The sequence below is a fragment of the Oenanthe melanoleuca genome, chromosome 27 (genome assembly GCF_029582105.1).
Source record: "Oenanthe melanoleuca isolate GR-GAL-2019-014 chromosome 27, OMel1.0, whole genome shotgun sequence".
NCBI lineage: Eukaryota > Metazoa > Chordata > Aves > Passeriformes > Muscicapidae > Oenanthe > Oenanthe melanoleuca.
This window is the reverse complement of record NC_079360.1, coordinates 2,209,797-2,234,212: the sequence shown is the minus strand read 5'-3', so window position 1 is coordinate 2,234,212 and position 24,416 is coordinate 2,209,797. Positions and strand designations below refer to the sequence as shown.

Genomic DNA, 24,416 nt, shown 5'->3' with positions numbered 1-24,416 from the left:
CTGCAGCAAGGGACAGGAGACAGCGGCGTCGGAGGCTTGATTTTCTCTTTGGGAGCAAAGAGCGTTATGGACACGATGCTCTTTCACCTCTTGCTCAACAATGCTCAGAGGCCTTTTTTTGTTTTTCTCACTGACTAGTCTATGAGTGCCTGGGGTTGGGCAATAAACTGAGATGGGACACAGCAGCACCACTATTGGCAACTGAGCGAAATAATATTCCTCACTGGAATACATGGTTCTCAGAAATAAAGCTCAGGGAAAGGAGGAAAGGGCACATTCGATGTGATGGCCTATGTCTTCCCAAGGAATCTTTCTGTGAGAGAAAGTTCATTTTTCCCAGAAATGGCTAAAAACCTACCCATTGATGGACAAGTAGGGGGGAAGTTTATTTCTCTTGTCTTGTGGACTCTTCTTTGTGTTTCATCTGTTCAAGTGGAACATCTTTCTAAGCTATGAAAGTTCTCACAGTTGGACCTCTTTACCATAAAGAAGTAGAAGTTGCTTGGGGGTGTCCTAAGTGTTGAGGTTGTCACAAATGTACAGGAATAAGAGGACAGGCTCAGGCTCTTGTCAGTGACGCCTATCAGCAGGACAATGATCAATGAGCACCAACAAAAAATCACAGGAAGTTCTCAGTGAACATCAGAGAGAAATGCTTTTTCACAGTGTGACCGTGCCCAACCACTGGCACAGGCTGCTCAGGCACCTTCTGCAGTCTCCATGCTTGGAGATAATCACACAGTGTTTGGTGATGACACTGGGGAAGTGCAGCCTGTGGAGAACTGAGGCTGGAGAGGGCTGATTCTGAAGGACAGCAGCTCCTGTGAAGGAGCCATGGTGCAGCCATTTGACTGCAGACTGGGAGGAAGGGGACAAGAAGCACTAGAGAGGAAGGCCAGTGATTAATTGTAATTAAATGATCCCACACATGATTTCCTGTTGTCCCCTTGGTTTTTGGAGGGAAGAGACAGAGAATTCAGGACCGCTGCTTTGCAAATGAGCCTGGGAGCAAACAGGGATAAAGTGCAAGCAAGGCATTTTGTAACTGCTCACAATTCCACTCTTACTCAAACTGGCAATAAATCAGAATTCCCGCAGTGTGCAGCAAAGGCCAGGAATGTCTGTGGTGCACAGTGATGACACCTGACACGTTGCAAACAGCCTTGAGACCCATCAGCTCCCGGCCCCAGGGAACTCTCACCTTCCCCACATCGAACACAACCTCTGCCAGAGCCCGGAGGGTTTGTGTTAAAGCTCATCTGCATTTCCTGCTCCCGTGGGATGGCACAGAAGTACCGGGCAGAGTCCTGAGCTTGCAGGGACCGCAATGAGAGATAAGCCTCGGACCGGGAATTGTCCCGGGAAATCGTGGCCCGACCCTCCACTGCTGACCCGTAGTCCTCTATAGTGCCCTCGGGGGAGCTGATAAAGGACACCCACTCCTGGCTGCCCCCGGGTGCCTGGCGGTACCAGTGAACAAAATAATCCTGGAAGGTGAATCCGGACCCGCGGCAGGAGAGGGTCACGGAGTCCCCGGGCGCTCGCAGCCCTCCGCCGGCCTCCTGCAGCCTCGGCTGTGCCCAGAGCCCTGCGGAGGGAGAGCGCAGCAATCGGGCAGGGAGCGAGCACGGCCCGAGGGCGCTGTCCCGGGGTCCCGGTGCCCCCGGCCCGCCACAGCCACAGCCACAGACCCTGTCCCTGTGTCTGCCCCGGCCTTTGCCCGTGTTCCCTACGCTGCCTCTGCTCCTGTCCTTGTCCCTGTCCCTGTCCCTGTCCCTGTCCCTGGCCCTGGCCCTGGCCCTGGCCCTATCGCTGTCCCTGGCCCTGTCCTTGAGCCTGACCCGATACCTGTCGCTCTCCCTGTCCCTGTCCCTGTCCCCGTCCCTCCCTCCCGGCCCCGCTCGCTCCCTCCCCGCCCGGCTCTCACCTGCCGGCCACCAGGCCAAGGCCAAGGCCAGCAGCCCCGGCCCCAGCCCGGCCGCCATCGTGCCCGGCCCCGGCTCCGCGGCAGCCGCACAGGAGCCGAGCGGAGCCGCGCTCGGGCCGCTCCCGCCCGGCCCCGCCTCGCCGGGGCAGCGCCGGCGCCTCTGCCCGCCCCGACACACCCGCCCCGGGCCCCGGGCCCTGCCCCGGGCAGGAGCAGGACAAGGCGGGGCTCAGGAGAACGGGGGTTCGTGGATAGACGCTGACAGGTGCGTGGGCAGAGGAGCACCGGCGCCCCGGAATGATGGCTGCTGTCCCACGGCCTGCAGCGCAACCCCATCGCTGTCCCGGTTTCGTGCTCTGTGAGCCTTTTCAGAGGTGTTAACGCCTCAGTAGTTCTAAAGAAGCAGTGCCAAAATTCTAAATAATGCAACAGTATAGAACATCATATGGTTGGGGACCATCTGTGCAGCCTGCATCATCTGTGCAGTCTTGTGTGTCCTGGGTAAAGTCCCACCTGTGGCTATGACATTGTGGGGTTTCCAGCATCACCCCGCATGTAAGATTTTCTAACTTCCTATCATCTTTCCTGGGATGTTAATGAAACAGTTCTCTATTCTGAGAGGTTCATGCAATACCTTCTAGCTTTAGAGAGATCCAGCACCTCCTGGGGCAAAATACCATGCATCAGAGATGGTCTTCAGGAATTAAAATAAGGGGAATACTCTGGAGAGTGGAGGCTCTCTATCAGCTTTGAATGATCATGATGTTTTGGGGTGGTACCTGAGGACTGCTGGAGGAAAGCAAATGTCACTGCTTTCTTCAAGAAGGCCAAGAAAGAGGACCCAGACAGCTTCTTTCAAGCCCTGAGATGCTGTTTGAGCACCTAATCCTGGAAATCATTTCCAGGAACATGAAGGACAAGAATGTTTGCAGGACTCACCAAGGGGGAACTCACACTTGACAGACTTGATAATGAACTTCTATGCTGAAATGATTTGCTTTGTAGATGAGGGGAGAGCAGTGTGTATTGTTTCCCTTACTTCAGGAAGGCTTTCAACACTGTCCTTCAAAACAAGGTCCTCCTAAGAGAAAATTATGAAGTCTCAATTGAACAAGTAGGTGGTGAGCTGGACAGAACAGTGGACACACAGAGGATCCCTAAGAGTTGTGATCAGTGACATGAGGTCTAGTTGAAAGTCAGTTTCTAGCAAGGCACCCCACGGGTCAGTCTTGGGTCTAGCCCTCTTTAGCATCTTTAGCCATGACCTGGAAGATGAAAATAAAAATGAACCCCAGCAAATTCTTTAATGAAACATGAAAGGTGAGGCTGCTACACAACGGTGTTGTGCTGCCACCCAGAGGAACCTCGGCAGGCTGGAGAAATGGAACCTGAGGCAGTCCACAAAGCTGCACTAATTTTCAGTGCGATAAACTTAATATTTTTTTTCACAGTAGTGCTGATGACACAGACAGGGGAATGTTTTAGCTGTTGCTCAATAGTGCTCACAGAACAGTAAGACCTTCTCTGATTTGCATACTGCCACAAAAATGAAGCTTGGGATGGACAAGATGCTGAGAGGAGAAACAGCCAGGATAGGTGATGCCAAAATAGCAAAGGATTATTCCACACAGTAATACATCATTTTCAGAGCTAAGACTCAGAGAAAGAAGGAGGAAAGGGGCTTTTTGGAGTTTTGGCATGTGGCACCCACAGTGCAGCCTCTCAGGGCGAGGATATCCAAACACTGGTGCAGGTTGTCCAGGCACCTTGTGGAGTCTCCACGCTTGGAGATACTCACAAACTGCTTAGCTGTGGCCTGAGGGAAGTGGAGATTGTGGAGAAGCCAGGCTAGAGGAGGTTGTTTCTGAAGGACCCATATGAGAAGTGTAGGAATTGACCCCACACCCCTTTCCCATGGGCCCTGTGCATTTTGGACAGAAGAGATAGAGAAATCAGGAATGTATGATCCTGCAGGATCAAGAGGAGCAAGATAACCCAGTTGTCTGTGCTCCATTGGGCTCTTGTGGCAAGGGCTAGGGCTGGCCAGGAGGAGAGCAGAGACATGGATCCCCTGGCTCTGCCAACAACTTGGTCAAGGCTTTGGACAAAACACTCCAGCAGCACTGGATTCTGCAGTGTCAGCTCCCTGGAAGTGCAGGTAAGGATTGACACTGCAATTGCATGTTATGTCCTGATATGTTGATTGTTTTCTTGAGGGATGTTTGTTTCTATATGAGGAAGTAAGAAAAGTCATGTTTCAGCTCATCTGCAGAGAGTCCCACGGTCCTGCCCGTCTAAGTCACTGCTCTGAATACCTCTGCATAAATGGGGACTTTGAGAAAAATAGGGAGGAGCTGGGATGGAGATGTTGGAAAGGCCAATATGAGAATATAAGAAGGAGAAGATCATTTCAGACATGAAAGCACAGCTGAGGCTGGTGGATGTAAGGCCTCACCCCTCCTGTGCTGTTGGTGACACAGATTTTGTACGAACGGAAATTTAGCTTCTCTCAAGGTGGTGCCTCAGAGCACAGTAGTAAATGGCAGTGTCCTGAAGAGAGACTCCTGCTATTTCTAAGGGGGCTGTTTTATTTTTGTAGACCACCATCGAGAATCGGCCACTGCGGTATTTTTCATTCTCTGTATGTGCTTGCACCAGGTATAGCAACGTTCTTCCTGGGGGTTGGTGGTACCAGAAGAAGTTCAAATTGGTGGGACTCTCCTTAGTGCTGGACTGGCAAGGAAGAACCACTTGCTGTCCAACTCTGACTCGCACCTCAGGGAAGGATTGCTTCGGATCACCTCCAACAAGACCTGCAACACAGGGATAAATGTGTCTGCAGAGAAGTTTGCTTCCTTTTCTCACTTGGTCTGTGTTTGAGACTGCCTCCATCTTTTCCAAAGAAATGGAAAGTTCAGATATCTACATCCATCCCCCTTTTACATTTCTCCCTGACCTCATCCTCTTGTTTTCAGACACTTACAAATAACTTACTAAAAACCATGAGAGACAACGGGAAGGACATGAATGCACCCACCTGACTGGATTAGCAGGATACACACTGGCACAGCCGTGGTGAAGATCATTTTTCCCAGCTCAAGAATCCTTTTCCTTGGTGACTCTGAGCACACAGCAGAGCACTCTTGGTAGCACAAGGAAAGAGAGAGTGCAGAGAGAGTGCAGTGCACGTCTCTGCAGTGTGGAGGGCTGGAGTGAGGCCCACACACCTTTTGCCTTTTCTGGTCTCCACAGCAGTGACTGGACAGTCTCAGTGGCTTCCTGTACTTTTCCTTGGTCTTCCTTCTCTGTTCATAACTTTTACCATGCGGGGTAATGTCTCTGCCTCGCTGCAGAGTGTGTTTGCTTTTGTGTGCTCCTTGATGGTGGGCGGGCTTCTGAAACACAGCAGCTCCTCAGAGCATCCTCAGAGCATTCAGGGCTCTGGGAAACACAGGTGTCATGCTCTGTTCAAAGAGTTTTGCGCTTCTCTTACTTTAGCCTCTGATATTTTCGAAGCTGCTGTTCAGTGCTTCTCCATACGTGACAGCTCAGGAGACGAGGGGGGAAGTTTATTGGTGGGGAAAAGGTGTTTCAATGGGTGGGCACATAAATTTCTAAAATAGGGTGATGGAGTCCTGGTTGCCTTAGTGCTGGCTGGGGGAGAGCAAACTGAGGGCATGGTGAGGAGGAGGAATCTGCAGCCCCATCCACAGTGCAGTTCTATTGAAACTTTCCAGCCACTGTTGAGCACAGTGAAAAGGAAAGAGACTGAGATGGGGACAGAGACAGGAGGCAAAACCCTGGTGTGTGAATCTGGTGAGCAGAGAAGTGCCAAAGAACAGCTACAGCTATGAGGATGTACTCCAAATACTCTCACAAATTAAGCTAAGAATCCAAAGTGTTATGAAGACATCCTTGTTGGGGCCTGAAATCAGCAGGAAAACTAAGCTTTGCAGGTGCAGAATAGAGATGGCTGAAGATACAGAAGATTGTATTTCAGTGCCTCTGTTGTGGGTAGATCTCTGCCAGGTTTGATCTGTTGCTGTTCAGCTGCACTGAATCTCCTTCTGGTCCTGGCTGCTTTGTGGAGCTTCTGGGCAGAGCAGCAGAGGGAGCCCCTGCTGTGAGCTGCATTTTCTCTTGTGAGGAGGGACACACATGCTCATGTGACTCACGTCATTCATGCAAAAATCAGCACCCAAAACCACTTGCAGAAATCTGTTGCATTTCAGCTATCAGAGAGCAGGGAAAAGGATAATGCAACAAAGTTTTTTGTGTAATGGAGAAGCAAAAGAGAGCTTTATTTAAAGAAACACTGTAGTTATATATAGGCTGGTGTGTGCAATACAAAATAGAAAAGGTTCATTGTTCTAAGAAGGTAACACCTCTTTGAAAACAAGCTTTTTGCAAATCATTATGTAGGACACATACCTGCAGGTGCATAACCATTGTTATGATTCCTTGTCCTTGAGCAGCCTGAGAAAGGCACTTTCTTGGTTCCCAGCAGTATCCTACAACAGAAATCTAGCATGCAGAGAAGTCCAGGCAAGAGAACACATGCAGAAAAGTGGCAAACTGTGCACTGCCCCGGAGGCAGCCCCATCAGGGATGCTGGAGCATTCTGGATAAGGGCAAGGCCCCAGATGGGTAAATGGTGTTGTTTGAAGACTGCACAGATGGGAGGTAAGCTGGGAGCTTTGAAGTGAAACACTAAGCTTAGAAAATTAGGATTTTAGTTACCTTGCTAAGAACAATTGAAAGTTAGAAGGGAGTAGTTATCTGAAACTTAAATAACTGATTGTCTGTCATTTCATGTTTGCTCAGTTGTGCTTACAATGGGAAAAGGCGAAACTAGTGAGCAGATCCAAAGGAACATAGACAATGCAACCAGAAACCCATTCTTGGGAAAATTGGAATATCCCCAGAAAACATTTGTATTGCCATAGAAAAAGTCAAGAGTTTAGGGTGAGGAAGACTCGCCTTACTTCCTCCTTTTAAAACCCCACCCCACAAAAACGACCCCAGACTTAATTTAAGAAGTCAATCACACATGCTTAATAGCTATTCAAGCTAATTATCATAGGAAGGGGGGGGATGGGAGGGGCTGTTATTATGAATATGTATTTGTTTGAATCCTTTGCTAATAAATAATAAATAAAAAAAATTTAAATAAATAAATAAATAAATAAATTTAAAGCTAATAAATAGACTCTGTGATCACCTGTGATTTTGCAGTGCTTATTAGAGGATTACCTCATGCTGCTGCCCAGTGCTGAATAAACACACACTTTGTAACTTTAAATTGTTAGAGAGTCTTTTGTCCATCACAGTTGAGTATTGGTATTAGACCAAAACTCTTATTTTGGTAATTCAGTAGAAAACATTTTATTCGAGGAGTCAGTGATCATGGACAATACATGCCTGCTCTGGTGGGCCTTTCACTGAAGATTTGGGAAGCCCCCCAGTGCCCTGTGCCAGCCTGTGTGTGGGTTTCATGGCAGAAATAACCCTACAGCATGTAAGGAGAAAATGCATGATTGTTAGTTTGCTTGTGGTTTTTATTATACAAAATATAAGGTACCTGGATGTGGGAGAGAAGCAGAAGTTCCTTCTGGTTGGGGTCTGTGAGAGTGTCTGGAAAATCCACCAGGGTCTGTATAATGCTGTAGGAATGCAGGATTCCTAGCATCTGAAAGAATGCAAGCTTTAATTACTCTCTATACTCCTGTGTTTATTCTGTGTTACTGATACAGTCCCTTTATAATGACATTTGCTACCAGACCTTTTTTTCTGAGATCAGGGAAGGACTCTGCACCCCTTCTTCCCCCATGACACCTCTCTGATACAGAAGAGGAACAGACAAAACAAGTCAGCAGAATTTTCCTGATACAGTGTTAGGTGGGATACAGATGCATTCAAAATGAATTTGTCAGAAAATTATCACGTCCAAAGGGATGCCTCTGGCAGCCTGGGGCAGTAAAAGTCCATGATAAAAGCCAGCCCAGCTCTTTGCTCTCTCATCCCCTTCTGTTGCCTCCTTCTCCTTGGGAGTCAGGTGAGTCTGAAACCCTCTCTCCTCCTCTACTTTCTCTAAAAGGAGTTCTCAACTCAATGAATCTCTCAGTTGAGACCAGCTTTTTCCCTTGACATGGGGTTTCTTGTCATGGTGATGCCTCAGGTTTTAGATTTTATATTTTTCAGATTCTCTGCTGCTTGGTGTGTAACCCTGAAACTTCATATTAGGTGTTAGTAAGTTCTCTTCACAGGGTAGTTAGGCAAAACAATCCCTTCCTAGCTAGAGAATCAAGGACAACCAGTACCCAAAAGCAGAAACAACAGGAAGGGAAGGGGGCAAGCCAGGGGGCTGAGACATCATAGCCTTGGGCTGTGGTTGGATAATTGACCCCAAGATGTAGATGTGGTAGCATAGGGTTAAAATGTTTTTAAAATCATAGGGATTGTATACAATAGATTCAGGGGTGGAAAGAAAGGTTGGGGCTGGTAGGTCTGGGAAAGGGAACAAGGCCCTGGGAATGAATGTTGAGCTTTGTCTGCACCTGTGTAATCATCATATGATAAATAATATGATTGTTAAATATAATGATTGTTTGGTAATTGAATAGAATTATTGTTTAATGGTAATAAAAATCATGAGAAATGTAATCGTAACAAGAGTCATGAGAAAGGATGTTTGGGGGGTCCTGATGAAAATTACAGGAATACATGCTTGGATAAGTTCAGTGTATACAATAGAACAATATGGGTTTAATAATTGTTATACAATTTTATAATAACAGGGTATAAAAACATGTCCATCTCAAATCCATGTCGGAGTCAGAGTTGGGTTTGTACCTCTGATTCCCAGAGCTCCTCAATAATAGCACCGGCATATAATCATCCTGTGATTATGTGTTTCCACACTAACAGATGATCCAAAACTTATAAAAGCGCAAAACTCTTGACTGGGATCCATCTTGGATTTGATTTGGGTGTAGCCCCAGCCAGGTTCTTGTATTGCCCAAGGTGTATCCTTTCAATAAATATAAATTTTATTACTTTTGCTCCGTCTAGTCTGTGTTCAATGGGAGGGGGAGAAGGTTCGAAGTGCAGGGAGGCTGGGACTGTGATCAGTTGTCATGTGGACTGGGAGCCTGGGCAGCAGCTGCACAGGAGCTGTGGCTCTTTTTAGGCCCTGGCAAGATGAGGCCAATGAGCCCTCACACATCTCTGCAGAGGTTCCATCTCCTGGCCCTGCATGTTGCTTGACTCACTCCTGATGTGACAACAGGCCACTCCTCATGTATTCCTGAGTTTTCTTCCCTCCTGCCCTCTCTCCATGTGCCACTCATGCCCCAAGACATGCCCTGCATAGAAAAGTGCCAGCCCTGCAAGCCTTGCTGCCAGCCCTGCGGCCCCTGCCCGCTGGCCAGCAGCTGCAATGAGTGCTGTGTCAGGCAGTGCCAGAGCTCCCACGTGGCCATTGAGCCGCCTGTTGTGCTGGTGACCCTGCCCGGCCCCATCCTCAGCTCCTTCCCACAGAACACCGTGGTGGGATCCTCCACCTCTGCTGCCATTGGTGCAGAAGGTGTCCTCCATGCTAAACCCCCTGGTGCAGCCCTCACAAGGACTCCCAGGAACCCAGAAGCTGATGCTGGACTGAGGACAGAGCTCCTGGCCATGGAATTCAGAGGTGCTGAGCATCCAATGCTGCCCTTCCAAAGGAGGGCAGCTGAGAGTCTCTGAAACCATGGCCAGTGTTTGACTTCCCTCACCCTCTCTCCCACCTCTCTCTTATCTTCTGTACTTCTGTATTGAAGGAACCCTAAGCCAGAGCTATCAAGTCCAGACAAGAACAGGGAGTGGGAGTAATCCTTCACTTTCTTCCTAGGAATCCTCTGACCATGGGCTTTAAACAGTTCTGACAGCTACTGAAGCCACACAGAATCCCTTGGAGACATGCTGGAGCTCACTGCCACTTCCCATGGGCACACAAATCCCGCAGACCTCCAGCCCTTTAGGGCAACCTAGAAAACTGATGCTCAACCACTCATCAAGAAGAAACCTAGCAGCCTTTGAGGCTTCAGTGGATCCAGCTTTCACTCGGTCTCCTGGAGTGAGCTCCAAGGATTCTGAGTTCCATAAAAGAAGTTTGTGCTCTCAACAGTGAGACATTGTGAGGAGCACTTGAAAATGCCAGGACCGCGCATTCCCATCGATTATGAGTGGGGAGCTTGGAGTCCTGTTGGTGTTGATGCCAGTACGTGAGATGGTGCCGGTACCGGTGTCGGTGTCGGTGTCGGGAGCGCCCCCTGCTGGCCGCGGGCGGCGCTGTGCCCCCGGCCCCGCCCGGCCCCGCCCGCGGCGGTTCGTGCCCGGCCGCAGCCCCGGCTCCTCTGCCCGTGGCCCAGCGCGCAGTAATACACGGCCGCGTCCCCGCGCCGGGGCCGCCCGAGCCACAGCGCGCTCCAACGCCGATCTGCCGACACCGACAGCTTTGCTGCAATGGCCGGAACATCCTTGGAGGTTCCAGCAGCGTATGTGAGCAATTCGAGGCTTTGGTCCGGGAGCTGACGGTAGAAATATATTAATTCCAGCATCTGTATACTTGGGTGTGAGCAGTTGATTCTGATGCCGGTGCCTTCAGTTGTCTCTAGGAATGGGTCCTGCTGCACCCGGGCTCTGCCTGAAGCCACTGCCAGGGACAGAAAAACGACAAACCTGAAATCCAACATTGCCCAGCTGCAAAGAAAAAAAGCCCACATGCACAGAGACGGTGAGGAAAACAATTCCCAGGGGATTTCAAGACACGCAGGAGTGAAAGTGTCCAAAAGTCATTGTGGAGTGATGAATGCATGAATAACAGAACAGCCACTGCAGACCGGCAGGAGGCGGGAGAAAGCACGAAAAGACGGAAAAGTTAGAAGGGGTAAGGACTGACTTTGTGAGTTATAAAGAAGGAATACTAGAGTAGCATTGAGCAGAGAATATAACCCGTGGATTTCTGAGGGAGTATAGGATGGAGAAGAGGGAGGAATGAAGAGGAAAACCGTTCGCGGGAAGAGGTGTGTGAAGCAGACAGGCAGGAGGGCAGCCTGGAGGGACGTGCGGGATGAGCCCAGCCCCGGGCGCGGCCCCTTGGCCGCCACCCCCGCGCACCGAGCAGCAGCGCGGCCAGCGCCGCCAGCCCCGCGCCCCGACACCGCCGCATGGCGCCGCTCCGCCGGCCGAGCAGCGCTGTGCCCTCAGCCCCGGCTCTCTGCTGCGGCCCTGCCGCCTCCTCTGCCAATACTCCACTCCAGTTCTCTTCTTTTCTCACCACCGCCCCCAGCTCCGCCCCAGGGCAGAGCCGTGCGCCGCCGCTGCTCGGCGAGTCCGGGCAGAGAAAGGAGGCGAGAGCGGTGGGAGTGGGGCGAGCGTCGGGTCTCTGCACGTCGGGAGCGGCGGGGCCGAGGTGCATGGGAAGGAGTCGGGCTGGTGTCACGGAGCTGAAGACTGTCAGTCTCTGTGTTTCTTTCACTCCCGTAATCTGTTTCCTCACATTCCCCGTTTGCTGTCATGTGAGCACTCCTGAATCGTCCTTCAGGGCACTGGAAAGAAATCCCCTCACACAGGATGCAGGAGGTGGGCATGAAGCCTCAGCATTTCTCCGTATCCACGAAACCAAGCTGATGCAGCACAGTGGAGAGCAGCTGTGCACTGGGCTGGAGAGACCTGTCCGTGTGTCCATGTGTCCATGTGTCCGTGTCTCTGTGAGTGCTCTCAGTCTAACTGAGGCATTGCCAACATTTCAAAACTAATTAAGTTTAAAATCCAAACTTGGGCGCTTGTTGGGGCCAGCAGTAGCAGAACACGATGTTTTGAGAAGATGGAAAAGGAGGGCCCAGGAAGAAGGGACTGCATTTCAGCACCTCTTCCCTGCACAAATCTCCTGAGAGATGCTACGTCATTGTTCAACTGCACTCAGACTCATTGTGAGTCTGGGAAAATGCTGCTCTGTGATGCTTAGGGCAGAGTACCAGAGAGCATCTCCAGTGTGATCAATGCATTTCACACACACACACACACACACACACGCTCCTGCACATCGGGGTGGATTCATGCACGAATTTCTGCTCCCACAAGAATTTCTGTGGTCCTTACCTGAACACAAGCACACAAAAACCAGGAACACAGGCAAGGACACAACCAGCCGTGGATGCTGCTGAGGAAACCCGGGACCAACAGCAGCAGGGCTGGAGCCTTGTGGAGAAGCACAAGGAGTCAGGCATAGTTTGTGTACTCGCAGGCTGAACAGAGGGTAAGATGTCCAAGGAGGCCCAAATACTTTCCTGAAGCCAGTTTTAACAGGGCAGGATTGAAACCAGCAGCCCAATGGTGACCCATCAGGAGGTAAAAACCAGTGAGTGTAAGCGTGAGATGAGGAGGGAAGAAGGGAGTTGGTGTGAGTGTGTGGGAATGGATAAATCTTACCATGTGCTTTATGTGTGCACATCTCTGTCAGGAACGTTTCTGTAGATGTGCGTGCCAAGACTTGGGTACAGGAGCAGTAATGAGAGTGAGTGTGAGTGTTTGCACATCTGTGGGGACATACCAGGAGAAGTGTCAGTGCTTGTGTCTGCTTTGAAAATGTGTGGGCACACACCTCTAAATGCAGAGTTTTGATTTACTCTTTGGGGGTGTGCACGCTCCAAAGTGTGTTTGTAATACTGTGAACACGTGTATGTGCAGTGGGAGATGTTTAATTATTTCTTCTTCTACTCTGGGTTCCGATTTATTCCCAGAAAGGCTTCAGGGAGCCTCACGGATATGATGGAACTGAGGCGAAGTGAGTCCAGTTGAAATGAGGGCAAAAAAGGCACGGACTCTGCCAACTTTCTCCCTGTCATTTGAGCAGGTTCCCTTCCTCACCGGGCAATGAGCCAAAATCCCCTGAGCCTTTCTTTGGCTGCCAGCACGCTCAGAAATACTTTCCCTGATTCCCTTGGGCGCTAGTGAAATGCTCCTGTCCATCAGAATTGTTCTGTACACATTGCAGGGCAGCATCCTTGAGCTCGGAGAGGTCTCTCGTGGAAGGCCAGGCCCGTGTTCGCTCCCGGCCTGGGTCCCGCGGGTCCCAGGCTCGGCTCGGTGCCGGTCCCGCCCAGCGGCGTCAGCCGGGAGCGGAGCGGCCCCTGCCGGCCCCGCCCGGCCCCGCCCGCGGCGGTTCGTGCCCGGCCGCAGCCCCGGCTCCTCTGCCCGTGGCCCAGCGCGCAGTAATACACGGCCGCGTCCCCGCGCCGGGGCCGCCCGAGCCACAGCGCGCTCCTACGCCGATCTGCCGACACTCTCAGTTGTCCTGAAATGGCCGGAACATCCTTGGACGTTCCAGCAGTGTATGTGAGGAATTCGGGGCTTTGTCCCGGGAGCTGACGGTAGAAATGAATGAATTCCGCGGTCTGTTTTTTGGGATGTGAGCAGTTGACGTTGATGCCGGTGCCCTCGGTGGTCTCCAGGAATGGCTCCTGATGCACCTGGGCTCTGCCCGAAGCCACTGCCGGGGACAGAAAAAGGAAAAACCTGAAATCCGACATTGCCCTTATGCAGAGAACAAAGCTCGAAGAAACACTCAGGAAGGCACAGAGACGGAAAACAGTTCCCAGAGACTTTCAAGATAAGCAGGAACAGAAGTGTCCATGAATCGTTTGTGGAGAGATGAATAAGTGAACTACAGGATACTCAGGAGAGTCACTTGAGAATGGGAGGAGATGGGAGAAAGCATGAAAAGACAGAAAACTTAGAAGACATAAAAGATAAGAAGGTGGTTTCTTAAGCTGTAAAAAAGCAATGTTTTGCAGGGATGAGCAGACAATAGAATCCGGGGATTTCTGAGTCAGAACGACATGGAGAAGAGCGGGCGGAACGAACGGGGGAAGAGCGGGATGGGAGGGGTGTGTGAAGCAGCCAGTCAGGAGGGCAGCCTGGAGGGACGTGCGGGATGAGCCCAGCCCCGGGCGCGGCCCCTTGGCCGCCACCCCCGCGCACCGAGCAGCAGCGCGGCCAGCGCCGCCAGCCCCGCGCCCCGACACCGCCGCATGGCGCCGCTCCGCCGGCCGAGCAGCGCTGTGCCCTCAGCCCCGGCTCTCTGCTGCGGCCCTGCCGCCTCCTCTGCCACGCCAACAGCTCCGCCCCGGCCGGCCTCAGCCCCCGCCTCTCCCAGCAGCGGCACAGCGAGCGACACAAGGACGTTTGGCATGGCCGGGCACAGGAGACACCTCTGTCCCATCCCACACACCACACACGCTGCATCGCAAGCACATCCATCCACATGAGCCGGGCGGGAGCTTTGGAGGGGCAGGAAAGGGAGGGCTCGGGACACAGGGGCTGCATTTCAGCGCCTCTTCCCTGCACACATCTGTAGCGAGCAGCTGCCGTCAGCACTCAGCTGCACTCGGGCTCCTGCTGAGCCTGGCAAGCTGCTGCTCTGTGCTGTGCAGGGCCAGAGCAGTGCTCCGTGTCCCTGCCATAGTCAGGGAATTCCCTCCCAATGAGGGACACACACGGACAGACACAGGCTCGTGCAGAGCAGTGTGGAGCCATCCACAAATGTGTGCTTCACGTGTGTCCATGCAAACGGGGCTGCTGCAAGAGCAGCCAGGGCAGGAACACAGAACCAGCCCTGAGCTCTGCAGAGGATACTTGGGGCCAAAATCTGCAGGGCTGGAGTGTGGAAGGAAAAGGTCCCAGGCATGCTCCGGGGATATTTTCCTTTACTTAGACACTTCACAATGAGGTAATGATTCAAAATAGAGCAGAATATTTTCCCAAGAGAAGTGTCACAATGGACGTAGTGAAAACCATCAGACCATTGCGCACACATGCGATGCAACTTCTGGTGAGCACTGTGGTGACATCTGAGTCCCTTCCCCAATCTCAGACTCCCACTGACACATCCCCTCCCTCCCCTGGGTTGGTGCACAGCCCAGGAAGCTCCCTGCACCAGGGTGTCTTGCACAGCACACAGGTACAAGGCACTGTCAGAGCCCTGCACTTCCTCCACCTTCAGCACACTGGATTCCCCCGTGATGTTCAGGTGCGTGGTGATACGGCCGCTGTGCCTGGGACTAGTCCCTGATTGATAGGAGAGCAGCTGGGGGGCTTGGCCTTTCCGCAGCTGGTACCAGAGCAAGGCATTAATAACACTGGTCTGATATTTGCAGATGGTGTGGAAGGTGTGTCCCTCCTTCACCATGACTTGTTCATCTTCCTGGTTGACCGTGATCTGTCCCGAGGTGCCTGGAAGAAAGCCAGTGTCAGCAACTCCAGAAGGAAGGACTACAGGCGGGAGAAGTTAAAGCCTGGTGGAGAAAGCTCTCTGTCCTGCAGGGAAGACCTGAGATTTTCAGAGAGGCAGGAGAGAGTGATTTTGTGCAGGGTGTCAGAGCTCTCAGCACAGCAAATTCCTTGCAAGAGCTGGGCTCTGTCCCTGCTCCTAGTTTACTGCTTAGACAGTCTGGGAACAGCCAGAATTTTTTGTGCTCAATCAGGTTGAGGAGCCCACTGATGTTCAGGGAAAGGATTCATTGTGCTTCCTCAACACTGTCATCTGTGAGGGCCCCTTGATCCCTGAGTACACACAAAGCTGAGACTGGAAAGAGGGAGCCCTGTTTGTGCTGCCAGCCCAAAGAACACTGGAAGCTGTGGCAGAGTTGTGTCACTCTGGAGGCAGAAAGAGACACCCTGTAAATGTCAGTGAAATGGGAACTTCGAGGTGCCTGGAGCAAGTTTAGAGGGTCTGTGAATTGACATTGAAACAGGAGCAATGTGCCACTGCAGAGACAGCTGAGATGTCCTGAGGTGACAGAAGAAGTTTTAAAAGAGAGAGGCAGAGGGTGATAACTTTAAGGTGAGAGTAAAGACCGAGACTTGGACTGAGGTTTCTCTTCTCTCACTTCTCTTTTCCTTTAGAAATCAAAGACATTCTTGAGTAAACGATTGCAAAACCACAAAGAGGAGCCGATTTCTTTCAGCCTTTTCCCTCTAATCACTGACATTCCCCTATCATGATCCTGAAGGGGCTGTAGAGGGTTTCCGGGGGAATGAATAAGAAGAAGGGTGACTTGGGGAACAGGCAGGACTTACCGAGGAGCTGTCCCAGGAAGACGGTGAGGATGAGATGTGCGAGGTGCATGGCGAGAGCAAGCTGCGTGTTTGCCGAGTGAGGAAGAGTCAGAAATCTCGTGGCAGCCCCGAGATAGCAGAGGTGCCGGAAACGCCTCTGTGCAGCGGGAGCAGCGGCAGCAGCAGCGGCAGCAGGCAGAGCAATGGCCTGTCCTTGGCGTGCCTGAACTGCTCGTGCTGCGTTTCTCGCTGCTCCAGCAGCAGCCCCCGTGGCTCCCTCAGGCAGCGGCATTGGGAGCATTCCGTGCCTCTGGGGCCTCAGCCATGGCAAGGGGCTGTTCCCGCTCAGCTCGCAGTGGAGTCCTCACCTCCGCAGCTGCAATGGCCAGCCCTGCTGCACACCCCGTGCTGGCCATTTGGGTTCTTCCCCTCTGAGCTTTCTCACCTGTTTGGGGCCATTGCAATTTCCTCTGTGAGCAGGAGACTCCTCTTTCTCTGTCCCTTCTCCCCTGTCCTTTATCTGCCTGAGACAAACGTGTCCCTCCCCGGTCCCTCACTCACCCTCTTTTCCATATCATCACCAGAGTTATCCCATAGTGGTCATTTTGGTTTTCTCTAAAATGGGTTTGTAGCACAATAAACCTTCCTGGAATAACGTAAACAATATTATACACAACAATGGTGGTTGAAATAGGAACATTTTCATGCAGGTGTTGCAGCTCTCCATGGAGGAGAAGTGGAGGGCCTGTGTTTGCCACAGATTTTCTATGTGAAAGCTCTTCCTCCTATGGGCTCCTTTGAACATTGTGCCTTCTTAGACTTCAGACCAGACATGTACCGAGAGATGAGGATTCTTCCCAGCATTTGTGCTGAGACAAGAAACCTGCAACCATCCTTGCTGATCCCAGAGACACAGCACTGGCAATCTCTCCTTCCCTGGGGCTTCCCTGTCCTCTCCCATCATCTCTAACCCTTTGCGATTGACAAAGCTCAGCCTGAGCCCATCCACAGCCACAGCTGCTATTTCCTAAAGGCTCATCAATTAGAGACTGATGAGCTCTGAGCTGCTCCTTTCATTCCCTTACCACCTACTGCTACCTTGCTGTCATTGTGTGCTTTGGCCATCACTTTCCCTTTTTCCTTGTTCTTGCCTTGGGAAGGAAAATGGACCTAATGTGAATATTAGACCACCAGACATTCTCGTCTTTCTCATGCCGTGACTGTGGCCTCTTCTGGACTAGCTCATTGTAATGAGTTCCTGAGGATGCTGAAAGGCTCCTTTCCCCAAAGGAAATGGAGTCTTTAGATCAAGTATCAGGAGGAAAACGTCATGTGTCATGCTCTAAAACTTGGATTATTGCTAAAGCAGGAATGAGAGGTGACTAACGTGATAGAAAAGGGACCAGTCATTTCAGGGTGGAACGTCAGTGTGACAGAGCTCTCAGTTGATTTGAAAAGCTTATATTTATCAACAGATTTATTGTTTTCCCTCCCAGATGTTCTACTGTTATATTAAAATGCTGAATTCATATTGTAGGGTGTTTGGAAAAACCTGTGGATGAAGAAGAGAAAGTAGAGTAATTAATTCCAGCCTCAGGTGGGAATGAAAGGACAACTTCCTTCCACGTCCCAGTGGAAATGTCCTTGTTATGCACCTTGCAGTGTGGACGAAAGACATTTCTTCAGGGACAGAGCTGGATAATTCTTTGTCACCTCAGCAAGCCTCACTGCGAACACCTCTGATGCCATGACACACTGAGGTGACAGCACTATATGAATTAGTCCCTGTGTGCCTGTGAGTGCAGCTGCTTTGTCAGCTCCCAGCACAGACGCTGTCCCGGAGCAGCTCTTTGCTTTGCAAAGCAGGCTGAGAGCAGCAGCAGCAGCCGTGGCCGGAGGGCTGCAGGCGATGGCGGAGGCTGCGGGTGCAGCAGTTTGGTGTGAGGCAGAGGCGGCCGAGGGAGCGAGGGCAGGGCGGGCCGTGTGTGGCGGCCGTGTCCCGCAGCAGGCAGGCTGGCAGCCGTGTGTCGGGGCCGTGGCGGGCTGTGCGGTGTCGCTGTGCCCCCGCGGGCTCGGGGCACACGAAGGAGCTGCGGAGCCGCCTGGGGCCCGGCGGGCGGAGCGGCAGCGCCCCCTGCTGGCCGCGGGCGGCGCTGTGCCCCCGGCCCCGCCCGGCCCCGCCCGCGGCGGTTCGTGCCCGGCCGCAGCCCCGGCTCCTCTGCCCGTGGCCCAGCGCGCAGTAATACACGGCCGCGTCCCCGCGCCGGGGCCGCCCGAGCCACAGCGCGCTCCAACGCCCGTCCTCCGACACCCACAGCTTCCCTGCGATGGCCGGAACATCCTTGGAGGTTCCAGTAGTGTAGGTGAGGAATTCGAGGCTTTGGCCCGGGAGATGACGGTAGAAATGGATGTATTCGCCGGTCCGTTTGCTGGGATGTGAGCAGTTGATTCTGATGTCTGTGCCCTCGGTGGTCTCCAGGAATGGCTCCTGCTGCACCTGGGCTCTGCCTGAAGCCACTGCCGTGGAAAGAAAAAGGACAATCCTGAAATGTTATATTTCCCTACACCACATAACGAAGCTGGCAGAAAGAGTTAAGAATGTGCAGAGACGGGGAGAAAAACAGTTCTTAAGGGTTGTCAAGATGAGCAGGACCAGAAGAGTCCATGAATCTTTTGGAAAGAGATGAAGGCGTGAAGTACAGTACACTCAGGAGAGTCACTTGAGAACGGGAGGAGGTGGAAGAAAGCACGAAAACAGAAAAAATATAGAATAGATAAATGGTAAGAAGGTGATTTCGTAAATTATGAAAAAGCAATGTTTTGCAGGGATGAGCAGACAATAGAATCCGGGGATTTCTGAGGGAGAAGGAGACGGAGAAAATCGGGAGGAACGAACGGGGGAAGATCGGGAGGAGAGAGGTGTGTGAAGCAGCCAGGCAGGAGGGCAGCCTGGAGGGACGTGCGGGATGAGCCCAGCCCCGGGCGCGGCCCCTTGGCCGCCACCCCCGCGCACCGAGCAGCAGCGCGGCCAGCGCCGCCAGCCCCGCGCCCCGACACCGCCGCATGGCGCCGCTCCGCCGGCCGAGCAGCGCTGTGCCCTCAGCCCCGGCTCTCTGCTGCGGCCCTGCCGCCTCCTCTGCCACGCCAACAGCTCCGCCCCGGCCGGCCTCAGCCCCCGCCTCTCCCAGCAGCGGCACAGCGAGCGACACAAGGACGTTTGGCATGGCCGGGGACAGGAGACACCTCTGTCCCATCCCACACACCACACACACTGCATCGCAAGCACATCCATCCATATCACGCTAGTGAAAGCTTTGGAGGGGCAGGAAAGGGAGGGCTCGGGACACAGGGGCTGCATTTCAGCGCCTCTTCCCTGCACACATCTGTAGCGAGCAGCTGCCGTCAGCACTCAGCTGCACTCGGGCTCCTGCTGAGCCTGGCAAGCTGCTGCTCTGTGCTGTGCAGGGCCAGAGCAGTGCTCCGTGTCCCTGCCATAGTCAGGGAATTCCCTCCCGATGAGGGACACACACGGACAGACAAAGGCTCGTGCACAGCAGTGTGGAGCCATCCACAAATGTGTGCTTCACGTGTGTCCATGCAAACGGGGCTGCTGCAAGAGCAGCCAGGGCAGGAACACAGAACCAGCTCTGGGCTCTGCTGAGAACATGTGGGGCCAAAGCAGCAGGGCTGGAGTGTGGAAGGAAAAGGTCCCAGGCATACACATGGGATAGTTTTCTTTATTTCGACATTGATCAATGAAGAAATGTATCAAAATCTTCCAGAATATTTTCCCAAGGGAAGTGTCACAATAGATGTAGTGAAAACCATCAGACCATTGCACACACATGCGATGCAATTTCTGGTGAGCTCTGTGGTGACATCTGCGTCCCTTCCCCAATCTCAGACTCCCACTGACACATCCCCTCCCTCCCCTGGGTTGTTGCACAGCCCAAGAAACTCCCTGCACCAGGGTGTCTTGTACAGCACACAGGTACAAGGCACTGTCAGAGCCCTCCACTTCCTCCACCTTCAGCACACTGGATTCCCCCGTGGTGTTCAGGTGCGTGGTGATACGGCCGCTGTGCCTGGGGCCAGTCCCTGATTGATAGGAGAGCAGCTGGGGGGCTTGGCCTTTCCGCAGCTGGTACCAGAGCAAGCCGTCAAAACCACTGGTCTGGTATTTGCAGGTGGTGTGGAAGGTGTGTCCCTGCTTCACCGTGACTTGTCCATCTTCCTGGATGACCGTGATCTGCCCCGAGGTGCCTGAAAGAAAGTTAATGTCAGCAACTCCAGAAGGAAGGACTACAGACAGAAAAAAATAAATCCCTGTTGGAGAAAGCTCTCTGTCCTGCAGGGAAGATCTGAGATTTTCAGAGAGGCAGGAGAGAATGATTTTGGGTAGGGTGTCAGGGCTCTCAGCACAGCAAATTCCTTGCAAGTGCTGGGCTCTGTCCCTGCTCCTAGTTTACTGCTCAGACAGTCTGCAAACAGTCTGAATTTTTTGTGCTCAATCAGGTTGAGGAGCACACTGAGGTTCAGGGAAAGGATTCATTCTTCTTCCCCATCCCTGTCATCTTCGAGGGCTCATCGATCCCTGAGTACACACAAAGCTGAGACTGGAAAGAGGGAGCCCTGTTTGTGCTGCCAGCCCAAAGAACACTGGAAGCTGTGGCAGAGTTGTGTCACTCTGGAGGAAAAAAGGGACACCCTGTAAATGTCATTGAAATGGGAACTTCGAGGTGGCTGGAGCAGGTTTAGAGGGTCTGTGAATTGACATTAAAACAGGAGCAGTATATCACTGCAGAGACAGCTGAGATCTCCTGAGGAGACAGCACTAGGATGAAAAGAGAGAGGCAGAGGGTGATAACTTTAAGGCGGGAGAAAAGACCGAGATGTGGACTGAGGTTGCTCTTCTCTCCCTTCCCTTTTCCTTTAGAAATCGAAGACCTTAAATAAATACTTGCAAAACGACAAAGAGGAGCCGACTTTTCTCAGCCTTTCCCCTCTAATCCCTGACGTTTCCCATCACGGTCCTGAACAGGCTGTTGAAGATTTCCTGGAGAAGGAATAAGAAGAATGGTGACTTGGGGAACAGGCAGGGCTTACCGAGGAGCTGTCCCAGGAAGACGGTGAGGATGAGATGTGCGAGGTGCATGGCGAGAGCAAGCTGCGTGTTTGCCGAGTGAGGAAGAGTCAGAAATCTCGTGGCAGCCCCGAGATAGCAGAGGTGCCGGAAACGCCTCTGTGCAGCGGGAGCAGCGGCAGCAGCAGCGGCAGCAGGCAGAGCAATGGCCTGTCCTTGGCGTGCCTGAACTGCTCGTGCTGCGTTTCTCGCTGCTCCAGCAGCAGCCCCCGTGGCTCCCTCAGGCAGCGGCACTGGGAGCATTCCGTGCCTCTGGGGCCTCAGCCATGGCAAGGGGCTGTTCCCGCTCAGCTCGCAGTGGAGTCCTCACCTCCGCAGCTGCAATGGCCAGCTCTGCTGCACACCCCGTGCTGGCCATTGGGGAGCTCAGGGGCTTCTTCCCCACTGAGCTTTCTCACCTGTCTGGGGTCCTTGCAATTTCCTCTGTGAGTAGGAGACTCCTCTGTCTCTGGCCCTTCTCCCCTGCCTGCTATGAACATCTCTCTCCCAGCTCCCTGACTCCTAGCCTTTATTTAATATCAGCTTCAGGGTTGTCATATACAGGTCATTTGGGTTTTCTATAAAATGGATTTGTCAAAAAAAATTTGTCTGAAATGATGTGAACAATGATGTAGGTAATGATAATGGGTGTCATAAGAACATTCTCATACAGATGTTGCACCACACTTTGGTTTAGAAGGAGGTTTCTAGATAATTGGAGGTTTCTGACCTTGTCACAAGTTTTCCATGTGAAAGCTTACCCTTCTAGTGACTCCTTGGAAGATTGTGCCTTCTTAGCCTTCAGAGCTTATGAAAGATGGTAAGACATGTACCAGGAGATGCAGATTATTCTCAGCATTTGCCCTGAGACAAGAAACGTGCAACCATCCTTGCTGGTCCCAGAGACACAGCACTGGCAGTCTCTCCTTTCTTTAGGTTTCCATGTACCCTGGATTCATCTCTAACCCTTTCCCAGTGACAAAGCTCCTCCTAAGCCAATTCACAGCCACAGCCGCTGGTTCCTAAAGGCTCATCAATTAGAGATTGATGAGCTTTGAGCTGCTCCTTTCATTCGCTTATCACCTACTGCTATCTCGGTTTCATTGTGTGCTTTGGTCATCGCTTTCCCTTTTCCTTGTTCTTCCCTTTTAAAGGAAAGTGGACGTGATGTGAGCCTTGGAGAAGCAGATACTCTTGCCTTTCACATGCGCTTAGTGTGGCCTCTGCTGAACTTTGCAATGAGTTCTTGAAGATGCTGAGTCTTTCCCCCTGGGGAAATGTGGTCTCTAGAGCACGTGTCAGGATACAAACCACTTGAGGAGTTCATTCTTTGAAGTGTCCGATTCCAAAATTTTCTGCATTGCCAAACCCTGGCATCTGCATAACAGGATGCCTGAGAAGTTACTAACATGATGGACAAGGGACCAATGTGTGACCGAGCTCCCTGCTGTTTTGAAAAGCTTCTCTACTCCAACAGGATTAATATTTTCCCTCCCAGATGTTCTAATATTTCGGGCAGATGCTGAACTCACGTCCAAGGGTGTTTAGAAAAAACTGTGGAAGAAGAAGAGAATGTAGAGTAATTGATTGCAGCCTCAGGTGGGATTCAAAGAACACCTTCCTTACACATGGCAGTGCGAGTGCAGAGGGAGCGAGGGCAGGGCGGGCCGTGTGTGGCGGCCGTGTCCCGCAGCAGGCAGGCTGGCAGCCGTGTGTCGGGGCCGTGGCGGGCTGTGCGGTGTCGCTGTGCCCCCGCGGGCTCGGGGCACACGAAGGAGCTGCGGAGCCGCCTGGGGCCCGGCGGGCGGAGCGGCAGCGCCCCCTGCTGGCCGCGGGCGGCGCTGTGCCCCCGGCCCCGCCCGGCCCCGCCCGCGGCGGTTCGTGCCCGGCCGCAGCCCCGGCTCCTCTGCCCGTGGCCCAGCGCGCAGTAATACACGGCCGCGTCCCCGCGCCGGGGCCGCCCGAGCCACAGCGCGCTCCAACGCCCGTCCTCCGACACCCACAGCTTCCCTGCGATGGCCGGAACATCCTTGGAGGTTCCAGTAGTGTAGGTGAGGAATTCGAGGCTTTGGCCCGGGAGATGACGGTAGAAATGGATGTATTCGCCGGTCCGTTTGCTGGGATGTGAGCAGTTGATTCTGATGTCTGTGCCCTCGGTGGTCTCCAGGAATGGCTCCTGCTGCACCTGGGCTCTGCCTGAAGCCACTGCCGTGGAAAGAAAAAGGACAATCCTGAAATGTTATATTTCCCTACACCACATAACGAAGCTGGCAGAAAGAGTTAAGAATGTGCAGAGACGGGGAGAAAAACAGTTCTTAAGGGTTGTCAAGATGAGCAGGACCAGAAGAGTCCATGAATCTTTTGGAAAGAGATGAAGGCGTGAAGTACAGTACACTCAGGAGAGTCACTTGAGAACGGGAGGAGGTGGAAGAAAGCACGAAAACAGAAAAAATATAGAATAGATAAATGGTAAGAAGGTGATTTCGTAAATTATGAAAAAGCAATGTTTTGCAGGGATGAGCAGACAATAGAATCCGGGGATTTCTGAGGGAGAAGGAGACGGAGAAAATCGGGAGGAACGAACGGGGGAAGATCGGGAGGAGAGAGGTGTGTGAAGCAGCCAGGCAGGAGGGCAGCCTGGAGGGACGTGCGGGATGAGCCCAGCCCCGGGCGCGGCCCCTTGGCCGCCACCCCCGCGCACCGAGCAGCAGCGCGGCCAGCGCCGCCAGCCCCGCGCCCCGACACCGCCGCATGGCGCCGCTCCGCCGGCCGAGCAGCGCTGTGCCCTCAGCCCCGGCTCTCTGCTGCGGCCCTGCCGCCTCCTCTGCCACGCCAACAGCTCCGCCCCGGCCGGCCTCAGCCCCCGCCTCTCCCAGCAGCGGCACAGCGAGCGACACAAGGACGTTTGGCATGGCCGGGGACAGGAGACACCTCTGTCCCATCCCACACACCACACACACTGCATCGCAAGCACATCCATCCATATCACGCTAGTGAAAGCTTTGGAGGGGCAGGAAAGGGAGGGCTCGGGACCAGGGTCTGCATTTCAGCGCCTCTTCCCTGCACACATCTGTAGCGAGCAGCTGCCGTCAGCACTCAGCTGCACTCGGGCTCCTGCTGAGCCTGGCAAGCTGCTGCTCTGTGCTGTGCAGGGCCAGAGCAGTGCTCCGTGTCCCTGCCATAGTCAGGGAATTCCCTCCCGATGAGGGACACACACGGACAGACAAAGGCTCGTGCACAGCAGTGTGGAGCCATCCACAAATGTGTGCT

The 24,416-nt window shown here is 52.8% G+C and overlaps 2 protein-coding genes and 3 gene segments (V, D, J or C); all 5 read right to left on the bottom strand.

Annotated features, from left to right (window-relative positions):
• Nucleotides 1-11,135, bottom strand: part of LOC130264136 (uncharacterized) — a 31,835-nt gene extending 20,700 nt beyond the window's left edge. Inside the window, exons 1-2 of the mRNA XM_056512154.1 lie at nt 11,084-11,135; nt 10,337-10,619 (exon numbers count right to left, since the gene is read on the bottom strand). Coding sequence (XP_056368129.1) covers nt 10,337-10,619; nt 11,084-11,135 — 335 coding nt within the window. The remainder of the gene's footprint in view (nt 1-10,336; nt 10,620-11,083) is intronic.
• The window catches only part of LOC130264135 (M1-specific T cell receptor alpha chain-like), a 215,500-nt gene extending 199,391 nt beyond the window's left edge, over nt 1-16,109 (bottom strand). Inside the window, exons 1-2 of the mRNA XM_056512153.1 lie at nt 16,046-16,109; nt 14,904-15,199 (exon numbers count right to left, since the gene is read on the bottom strand). Of these exons, the coding sequence (XP_056368128.1) occupies nt 14,904-15,199; nt 16,046-16,094 (345 nt within the window). The 5' untranslated portion in view covers nt 16,095-16,109. The remainder of the gene's footprint in view (nt 1-14,903; nt 15,200-16,045) is intronic.
• On the bottom strand, nt 967-2,050 carry LOC130264141 (immunoglobulin heavy variable 3-11-like). The segment is given in 2 exon segments: nt 967-1,588; nt 1,928-2,050. Coding segments are annotated over 2 exon segments (579 nt in total).
• A 3,498-nt stretch (nt 16,110-19,607) lies between the features above and the next one.
• On the bottom strand, nt 19,608-21,285 carry LOC130263923 (T cell receptor alpha variable 1-2-like). The segment is given in 3 exon segments: nt 19,608-19,634; nt 19,992-20,287; nt 21,131-21,285. Coding segments are annotated over 3 exon segments (372 nt in total).
• A 1,467-nt stretch (nt 21,286-22,752) lies between these two features.
• LOC130263922 (T cell receptor alpha variable 4-like) lies at nt 22,753-23,899 on the bottom strand. The segment is given in 3 exon segments: nt 22,753-22,936; nt 23,057-23,351; nt 23,848-23,899. Coding segments are annotated over 3 exon segments (531 nt in total).
• Between the last annotated feature and the right edge of the window lie 517 nt (nt 23,900-24,416).